The following is a 10,401-nucleotide window of genomic DNA, read 5'->3' as shown; positions in this document are numbered from 1 at the left end:
TTTAATTTTGGAGTCAAATTTTGTATATTGTGATTGTGATGTTCATATAATTATGCAATTGAGTTTAACTTATTAAAGACTTATTAGCGTCCATTTGATGTGATTATACTTCTTGTAAAGGAATTTTTAACCTTAGTTTAATTTCTTTTAAAAGTTCTACTAACCTGACAAGATATTTCCAAAAAAGATCAAACAGATTGATCAATAAATTTTTAATCTCAAAAACAGCTTTTGACTTTTCAAGATTATTGGGATTCTTAATCCTCGTTTTAGCCCTTTTTTTTGAAAAATAATATATTTCTCAAACTTATTTTTAACCATACATTTTCTCAAAAAATATTTATATGTAAATTCAATTTTTTTTTCGTAATCATACATTCTTTATAAAATTAGTGTTACAAAATTCATTTTATTTAAGTCACTTTTTTACATAAAATAGGGCCTTAGCGTCGTGTCAGGAAAAATGATATAGCTCAAAAAGTTGGCTGGTTTGGCCCAGTCCGACATGGTTTCTTCTGTTTAAAAACGTCTAATTGGCTGTGAAGATCAATACGCTGGCACTCTGAGGTATAAAGTTTGGGTAAGCCCATATTACCCATATTCATTGACCCAGTTTGAGTGCCCGATTTTACTCAATAACTCTACAAAGAGAATTTTTTTTTTTCCGCATAATTTCTCGTATGTAAAATTCACTTATTTCTTCAAGATAAATATATAATGATTGAGCTAAGAGGATGAGCGAGGGTTTCAGACTGTTGATGATAAAAATGACGTAGCACTTTTCGATCAATTTATGAAATTAAGCAAAATAGCAATGCTTTGTAGTTGGAAATTTGGAAAAAGGTTGCAATATTGGTATTATTTTGTATAGTAGTGTTTACAGAGTTTATTCAGTTCAGCCCTTTTCATTGGACTTTCACTCTATTATTTAGGCCATTAGTATCCAGTTGTTGCCCAAGTGGTGTTACTACAATGTCAAACCAAGGTCCATTTGTCACCCATGTTTTGAAGAGATTTGGCTGACTAGAGTGTTTAGCTGCCATGGTATATACTTGGGCCCTCAACTTGCATCTTAGGTGATCTGGCTTTCTTTCGATTGGTTGCCGTGAACAGTGCTGTCACCAAAAACGTCCTTTCTGTCATGTCATGATGTTTTCCTCTGTCTCCCATAAATTCAAATGCATTGATGTGATTGAGTCAAATTTTCGTACTGACCTGTTTGGCCTCTTTGGTAAAAAGACTTTTATAACCAAGTTAAGATTCATTTAATTGATCATATGTGAATTTTTAGATCGACACCAACATTAACTATTTAGTATTTACGAATGTACACACTACTTGAAAATATAATCAACATAGAAGTTTATATTGTTATAAAACTTTGTTAATAAAGAAATTTTGAAAATTATATGAACGACTACAAGTGTACAAAGCATTAAAAAAAATACTTATGTAATTGATATAATCGCAAAATATTGGATCAAAATTAGGGTTGAAATTTTTTCTATTTGCATGTGGACAGGAGTCGTCAGTATTAGGTATGGTACCAAAAAGTACACTTTTTGGTCGGAAGCAAATTGTAGAAGTTGATTAAGATTGATTTCTCCCTAACATTTGAAATATTTGTCAATTTATTTTTTTATTGATGGAATAATAATTGAACTAAACATACAACCATAAATCCCGGAAGATCTTTGTCTTAATGCATACTTTATAATTTTAATATTAATTTTTCATCATATGCACACAATTATTCATAACTATGTGTTTAACTAAATCATAAATACCACCAATAAATATAAAAAGAAAAGGAAAAACAAACAATTCAGGCTCATTTAACAAGACGTAAACTTTTTGTAAAAAAAAAAAATTAAAGAAAAAGTTATCTTAGGTCGGTTTCCTCTTAAAACTCTTCTAATCAGATAATATACTTTCAAAAATTATTTAAAAGGATTTAAAATAGCTTCTTAATTTTAAAAGTAATTTTTAACATTTCAAAAATTTTACCAAATAATCCTTAATCCTCTCAAAAACTTAACAAATTGAAAAATCTTAGGGATGGCATCCGTCCAACTGTCGGTAAAATTAATATGACAAGATGAATTAACGCCGTACGAAACATCTTTAATTGCCAAATCTTAAAAGTTTGCCTTTCATAATGAAGAAATTTTCTCCAAGCGTGCTACAATAGTTAGGTTCCGGCACAACTATAAGCTATGTTAACAACTACCTTTGACCTAACATAATTGATACGATTTGACGAGACAAATTACAAATATTTATCTCATTTAGAATTATCGAGAATTATTATTATTATTATTATTCAATTAACCGAAAAAAGTTGGTGTTACGGAAATTAATTGAGACATAATAATTGCCGTATAGGTAACATTGTCTTAGACTTTTCCTCAACAAAGATAATTTCTCTTAGTTTTTCCACAATAAATCTTTCTTTTGACCAATCATGCCTTCCTTTGATTATATGGCTGATCTTCGACCTTTCCAGCTAGATTACAATGTGGCTGATCTTCACTACCACTGTTTTCTTGAATTTTATAAAAAGTAGATTTTTTCTGTTAATCAAAATTATTGTGAGACATAAGTCGACTATTTTCTTTTGATTTATACTAATTTATCTTTGGCCGTAAATCGCTTTTCAATAAGCATTGTAACGGATTGTCCACTTGGACCTCCGAGGTCACATAGGCCCTCGAGGTAGCCTCCACTCACATAGGCTAGCAAGCGTAATAGATAATACACCACGATACTCTAAGCATGGAACTTGTAATTACTAATTACACCAATATATGATGACATCTTTAATGTACTTACTGATTATTTAAGCCATAAACCAGCTGTTAACAATCTTGACACCGCCAATTAGCTCAAGAATCAAGTTGAAGGGCACTATTTGCATGTAACTGGCTATGTTTTTCAAGGTTGATATTATTGCATTCAACTTTCTTTCTTCATGGAAAGGGACAGGTAGACAATGAACATATCATGAAGACAACTGACAATGTAAAATGCAATGATGCCCAGATGTGAAAACGTCCTTGAACTTCTTGTAATAATGAGGCAATGACAAACTGAACATACCATGTGTATTGGCAGGCAAATCTTGAAGATGCCTTTAGTTTTCACATAATAATTTCAACTCTTTTGTGCTATTTCACCTATACATTTTCTCAAACTAATGACTGCTATAATATTTGATGACAGTCTGGATTACGTTAAGCATTCTGAATTAGATAGAGCTGTCTGCATTAATTACTTTAAGCAGTTATTGCACTGAGAAAGCTTCACTAAATGTGGAAACTGGGAAATACATGGATCCAAAAACTTGGAAATGATGATATGGGGATAAAAGAAACATGATGAACATAACATTACTTGCTCATTTGCTATTGGGGACAGAGTAAGAAACCATTGCACAGAAAACCCCAAACCATCATAACTATTAAGGCTGCCCCATAGATTTAGTCAATAATTCGGGGGAGAAGAGAAAAAAAACAACTTGAAAATTGAAACCAGTTATAGGTTCCATTACCAAAAGACTTCACAGAGAATATTTTAGGATGCATCTGTCCATGCAGCAAAAAGTGGCACTTGAGACTTCATCTGGGCTGTTGAAATCCATGAATTCACACTACTTGTTGAACTTGTAAAAAAGTTGGATGCTGGTGGAGGCATTGAAATATGCAAAGGAAGGCCACTGCTTTTGTCTGGGCTGCCTTCTCTAGAGTCGTTCACCAGTGAAGAAGCACTTGACAAGTGACTCACCATTTTTCCATGTTCATCCACATCATGCTGAGTAGAGCTCATTGCCTCGATCCCAATCATACCATTTACGCCGATAGAGTAAGATGCACTTCCAAAATCATCTACTCCACCTGGTTTCTGATAGAGTGCCATTTTCCAGTCAGGCAAATTGCTAGTATCCTCCTTCGAGGCATTTGCAACTTCCAAATGATGGTCATGATTAGGATTGCTATATGGGATCTTGTTGCTTGAATCCATGTCCTTGTTTCGTTTAGCCATTTCCCCTGAAAGCAGGGTACTGCTTGCCATAATCCGCTCTACATCATATCTTGAGATGTCGAAGTTGGTCACTGCATTAACCCCTCGAAATTTTATAGCTGCTACGTCGTATGCCTCAGCAGCTTCTTCTTGAGTACCTAAAATATAATTAAAATGGTTATTAAAAACAAAAACAGTTTTTTTTCTATAGCAAGTGATTTATAGAATATAGCGACTACAAACATGCTTATTCCTGGTAAGGACACAGATTTAAGAATTTCAGCATGGATTGATTAAGCGGTGTAGAAAAACAAAATCTTACAGGCTCCTTCACATTTGGAGATAATTTCATAGGATATATATGCTAAGAATCAGTTTAAACCATAAAATAGAAAGCAATTCCCACATATATTATATCTAAAGATTGAAACAACTTACTAAATGTCCCTAGATAGAGGTCCTTGTTTCCAGCAACTCGGCCAATCCGAGCTTGCCAACGTCCGTGTTGATGATGTCTGCTAAAGAAAAAAGCCAAAACCAAAACTTCAGTGGAGTGGAGGAAAACATCATTATTAACTGGAAGGCCTTAAGTTGAAATAAGGAAGTATATTAAGACCTTGTGACTCCTCTATAAATTGAAGCTCCCCTCGAGAAGCCACTGCTTTTCCTACAATATTGACAGTATTCGTTTGTTGAAAACAAATGGAAAAAGTAAAGGGAAGAATTTGTAAAACTGCTAAGGGTGTCAAAGTGCAACCTTCTCAAGTGAGCAACATATTCCTGTCTGGTCATGTTCTTCATTTCTTCAAGTTCTTGATGATAATTTTCCAACTGTATCAACATCAGAGGATCATATTTCAACCCCTTTAATAATAGATCAATACATTTAGCGACGTGAAGTTAAAACCACTACCGGAAAATTGATATGGGTTGAAGGTCCCCAGTATTTAAGTGCTGCCAAATCATAAGCCCTTGCAGCCTTTTCTTCCATATCATAGCCCCCTAAATTTGACATTCATAGATCACAAAAGTGCACAATAGAATAAAAACTATGCTCATAACATACTAATTTTAAGGCAACTGTGGAACAAAAAACTGAGACGAAACCAGGAAGAAATTACCTAGATAAACTGGAAAAAGGTTTCATAGATTACAATGTTGTCCCAAAGAACCAAGATCATGAAAAAGAAATCACATCAAAGATTAGTGACAAAATTTTAATCTCGTTTGATCAACCAATAGTATGAAAATAGATTGTGTTTTCTTCACTAACCTTGCCTTCCTTTCCTGCTTTGACCTTCTTTCTTGCAACTGTTGTCCCATAGATGGGCTTCATATCTACCTGTCCATCTGTGCCTGGTGACAAAAAGATTCACAAACCAAGATGTCTTAAAATTAATAAGCCAAGACAATATATTCGGAAAAACTAAAATGCAAAACATGCTATATATCACAAGCAAAGAGTGCACCAGTTTAAGAACATCAGGTGAAAACACAAGGAACAAAAAAGAAAAGCTGTAAATAAGTAAAAAAAAATGAATTAACCTTGTGACTCCTCTATACTGTGAAGTCCTTTGCCCAAATGTATCTATGGACTTCCTATGAACAATCTGCTTCTGAGCAACCTTCTCAGAATCCCTTTTCTTATTTTCCAAGCCAATAGCAGGTGCAATGTGTTGTGAACCAGTAATACAGCTAGATTGCGTACCTGGGCTCATGGACAAGCTTAAAGACTGCAAATCCCCATAACCCATTACACAATTTGGACCAGATTCTCCCCCATTATCATCCAGGCAAATGCCCATCTTCTGCTCCAATGCATGCCCATTAGGATAATTTCTTGATACCCAGTTTCTCATTTCACCATCAGCCATTGTTGGGAGGTGAAGATTGCAAGTTTCTTTAGGCTCCTCTTGGGGTGCCTGTTGGTACAAATCAGGCCCTCTAAATGCAGAGTAATGTGGATATTCCTGAACATGAATTTGCTGCTGCCTGGAGTTCTCTTGGAAAGAATTTAGAAAATCTTGGCCATTGTTGGCCTGATTATCCGGGGTTTGGTGATAATACATACTGTCTAGACTGAGAGCCATACATCCTCTGTCACAGCCTTCATAATGATGGGTCCCCATTGTTGCACCGCCAAAGAAATCCGCCACTTTAGGAGTTGAAGTTACTATACCTTCGCAGCATTAAGTCAAAGAGAATATATTCCACAAAATCAAAATTAGCAAGAAAAAGAAATTAAGAAACAAGTAAAATAAATTAGCAGTTTTGAGTTTTAACCTTGTGGCTGTGTCCTGTTGCCTTCTATAATGCACAATGATCCATCAGACTTCAGTGGCATCACAGTTAAAGGAGAGTAAAACCCAGTATTTTCCCCATAATAAATTCCTGGATAGTTAAAACTAGAGGAAAAGCTTGAGGGGATTGAATTTGAGACTGTGTTAGAACAAGATTGAGTTTGATGATGATCCGAAGAAGCCTCCATTTGACTAGAAAGAGAGAAACCCAACCAGTTATTATTTTGGTTGCTGTTATTTTCATTACTCATGGACTTCATTTTCCTCTACGTATCTCCTTTCACACTTTTGAGGGAAAAAAAAAATAATAATAAATCCTTGGCAATATTTTTCAAAGGAAGTCAATCATTGGGAAACTATTAAACTAATCATGTGAGCTCGCTCTGTTGCTTAGTTCCCTCCATTTTTGTTTTGCAGGTGCAGTCTTAAGTAGAATGAAATCTAAGCCAAAATCTGGCTAAAGCGTATCCTCTAGTGACCGGTGGATCTATTGTCTCTTTCTTTTGCTTTCTCCTCCTCACTCTCTCTGAAAAGATTTCTAAAGAAAACAAAGCAAAGCACTTTAAACAAAACAAAAAGAATAAGTTCCAGCAAGCAATGCTGGGCATTCTTCCTGCATTCCATAGGGATCCGTGTTTGAGAAAGACATTTTCTTTTGCTTTTCCTCCGCTCCTCCTCTGCCGTGCCTCCCTTTTCCTTTTCTTTTCCCTTTTTACTCACATTACAACCTAATCTAATGTTTATACGACAGTATTAAACAGCTTTGAAATCTCGTCTACTATACAGTTTTAACTTAAATCCGAACGCTTACACTAAAATCCCACCACAAATAATCCTTTGACTCATGAGGGTCCATAGCCTTAACCAAATAAAAAACATCATTCCCAGAAAAACTCGCTGTCATGTAGTAGGCAGAAGCAATAATTATACTAATAATGAGTGATATACAACATTTGTAGTAAGTTGTAAGTTGTAATTGGTAACTCACTCTTTTTCTCCATCAATTTATTGAATTTAAAGAATTTAATATGGTGTGGCATTATTAACTCGATATGATGCCACAATCAATTGGCACATGCATGGCTACCATTCTTCACGTGGTTGTGATTAATTACTTGTTTGGTTCATATTTTAATTTTAGTTAAAGTCAAACAATCAATATTAACAACATCTTTCATAGGTTTCATTACTTTTTAACTACACATTTGAAAAACTTCTATCAAAATCTAATTTTAATCCCCACCAAACACAATGAACACATTTTAGAGTTTTTCTTATTTATTTAACATTTTCAATTCAAAAAAGCAATATGAATGGTGCTTTTCATGAGTTTTTTTTTTTTTGTTATATTATTTTTTTTCTCATAAAGCCAATATGAATGGTGCTTTTCATGAGTTTTTTTTCTCATAAGGACAGAAATATAAAATAACATGCATAGTAAATAGGCCCAAAATTGTGGAAACACTTCAAGTTTTAACACACTTTTTTCCAAAAAAAAACTCACTTTCTACTAAGGCCATGTTTGATTGGCCAAAGTTTTCCATGGAATTAGGAATTCCAATTTCAAGTTTCACAAATTGCATGTTTGATAGCATTATTTTCTAGGGAATAGATTTTCTTGCTTTTTTTCAGCCATGTAGACTATTTCTTGGTTTTGTGGAATAGGTGGGAATTGATTTTTCAAGCACTATCGATGTTTTTTTTCTTCCGGTAATGGAAAAAAATTCTACCTCTAATTATAAAAAAAATATTTTCCTTTAATCGACAATTTTCATGTAAAATAAAATCAAACAAACACTAAACGATAGATGATTTTAATTAATTTTTTTTTGTTTTTATTAATTTTTTGCAATAGAAATAAATTACATTTCCAATACCAGTAAATTTTATCCCTTTAATTGACAATTTTTATGTAAAATAAAGTCAAAAGAACACCAAAAAAGTACTTTTATTTCAACATTTTCCCCATGAAAAATCATACCAATTAAACACAATAAAATTTATAATTCCCAAGAAAATAATTTCTAAGTAATTTAATTCCTTAAAATTTTTTTTCTTTTCATCCAAATTCTATATTTGTAACCAAACGAATCTTAATATTTTTCAAAATAGGTTTCGTGAGGGGTTTAGTATCATTTTTTTGGACATATTGGTTTCTCAAATTTCTTAAAATACCCTACACCACAAAAGTTTAGCTATAATATCACGGGCCGAAGACAAACTGTCCTTTAGTCACTTCAATATATATACAAATAGCCCTGCGTAGTGGACCTAGTTGAACTTAGCCGCTGGGATACAGGTATCTACTGCTACTGTATATACAGCTGCCATTGGATACTGCAGAATTTGTGGACAAGACTATACGGTGCCGTCTGGATCCTGCCTGCCTCTCTAGACAAAGTTCTTGCAAAAAGTGTCTACATTCAGTACATTTATGTATGTAACAAAGGGAAGTAGTTTGACTGGATGCATGCTTGTGGTGCTTTCTTGAAAGTATTAGGGTAAGGACAGACACTGTACCGTTTAAAGATGTTTTTGAATGGGACATTAAATACGGATTCAAAAATTTAGGTCAGCATGAAAGATCGTCAAATGACAAATTTTTTGGAGGAGCCTACACAAACGGCCATGGGGACTCAGTAGATGCTGGCTCCGCCCCTAAACGAAATAATAAAACTAATGAGACTGTAACTTTCTTCTTTAACATTGTGGAGCATTATGTGAAATTGTATTACTATTGCATGAAACACATAAAAGCACACAAATTAAAATTGTGTATATATTATTTTGAATTTCTTTCAAAAGGTACACGAATGAGTCATCTTAAGTATATATGGCATAAATTTTGCATGATAGAAAGTTGGTAATGCAGAATAGACATGAGAATGGAAATGATTTTAGTTGGGAAGAAGATGGTGAAAGAAATGTAGACTGGGGACCCCTTTGTGTTTATAGTGCTAATAATGAGTAAATTCATATCCCCATACCAAGAGCCAATTGCAGTTTGGCCGAAAATAGAATAGCCAAGAGATGAGTGGTGTCCGTATTTCATTTTCACCTTCCTTTGTGGGGGATTAAGCAGATGAAAAGAGTTGGTGGGTTCCTCCTTGTTTCTTCTTTGTCGACTTTAATAGAACTTTCATTAATTGTTTAAGCTCATTACCAAACTAAGAGCATCATGCTCTTCGAGACCGATACACAATATTAGATTCATATAACCTCGTGATAAGTTTGATATATAGTATTGACACTATTGTACAAGATCAGTTGTCTGAAATGTGTAAAGGTAGCATAAGAAGTGAAGGTTAATAATAATAAAAAAATTTAAAATTGATATGAACCAATTTATGCATATTAAGTTAGGGGTGTTAAATGCATCAAATCGAACCGCAACTCGACTATCATCAGGCTTGACTTGACCCACCAAGCAAGCTAGCTCGTTTTGCCATGTGTGAGCTCGACTTGCCCCATCAACTCGCCTAGGATGAGCCTCAAACGGCGAATGGCTCTTAGATTTTTTTATTTTTTTTTTAGTGAAATTTGCATTTTGCTTAATTTTTAAGAGCCAACTCGTGCGAGATGACAATGACTCTCACAAAGTATTTTGTTGCTCATCATGCATCTATAACTCGTCTTGGGCACGAGCAGTGTCTCGTTTACTAGTGGGACGATGCAAGCAAGCGAGTGACTCAACTCACTTAACACCCCTATTCTAGACACGCATAAAATCTATAAAAAAAAAAAAGAAAATTAAGTCATGCTAGCTCAATTCAACTTGATTAACATCCTTATATCATCCCTTTACGTGCTAGAGGGAACATCCTAAAAATACTAATTAATATTGCAATAACCATTTGTTAAATCTCTTAAAAGTTTGTATTGTCATCAATTTTATCTTGTCGGCTGTAACATCCTCTGTTCATGTCTCCATGTGTTTTTATTGCCAGAATTACCCTCGCAACCACCGCTATAACGTCGACATTAAATAATCATTCCTCCATCCATACAAGAAGATTAGGCTTGGCATGTACGTTTGAAAGTCTCGTTCCTCTGTCAATGAGAAATACTAAGATGCATTAAT

General features: G+C 34.1%; 1 protein-coding gene across 2 annotated transcripts; it reads right to left on the bottom strand.

Moving 5' to 3' along the window:
• Nucleotides 1–3,270: 3,270 nt before the first annotated feature.
• On the bottom strand, nucleotides 3,271–7,238 carry LOC111384308 (AP2-like ethylene-responsive transcription factor ANT). Of its 2 annotated transcripts, none has more exons than XM_023008572.1 (9): nucleotides 6,304–7,238; nucleotides 5,566–6,199; nucleotides 5,294–5,376; nucleotides 5,142–5,150; nucleotides 4,934–5,022; nucleotides 4,778–4,851; nucleotides 4,637–4,687; nucleotides 4,459–4,538; nucleotides 3,271–4,178 (listed from the first exon to the last, which is right to left on the bottom strand). In XM_023008572.1, the coding sequence occupies exons 1-9, from the start codon at nucleotides 6,578–6,580 to the stop codon at nucleotides 3,574–3,576; spliced, it is 1,902 nt and encodes a 633-aa protein (XP_022864340.1). In that variant the 5' UTR covers nucleotides 6,581–7,238; the 3' UTR covers nucleotides 3,271–3,573. The 2 variants fall into 2 exon arrangements, with proteins under 2 accessions (XP_022864340.1, XP_022864341.1); XM_023008573.1 differs by having other exon boundaries at nucleotides 4,459–4,535; nucleotides 6,304–7,237.
• Nucleotides 7,239–10,401: the final 3,163 nt, after the last annotated feature.

Source organism: Olea europaea, unplaced genomic scaffold (genome assembly GCF_002742605.1).
Source record: "Olea europaea var. sylvestris unplaced genomic scaffold, O_europaea_v1 scaffold2896, whole genome shotgun sequence".
NCBI lineage: Eukaryota > Viridiplantae > Streptophyta > Magnoliopsida > Lamiales > Oleaceae > Olea > Olea europaea.
This window is presented reverse-complemented; position numbering and strand designations above follow the sequence as displayed.

What these genes read in the sequence shown, in the direction of transcription:
- LOC111384308 (XM_023008572.1), bottom strand. Translation starts at nt 6,580, where the DNA reads ATGAAGTCCATGAGTAATGAAAATAACAGCAACCAAAATAATAACTGG. An exon ending in CAACAGGACACAGCCACAAG is followed by an intron (nt 6,200 to 6,303) that starts GTTAAAACTCAA and finishes AATGCTGCGAAG; the next exon opens with GTATAGTAACTTCAACTCCT. An exon ending in CAGTATAGAGGAGTCACAAG is followed by an intron (nt 5,377 to 5,565) that starts GTTAATTCATTT and finishes TTTTGTCACCAG; the next exon opens with GCACAGATGGACAGGTAGAT.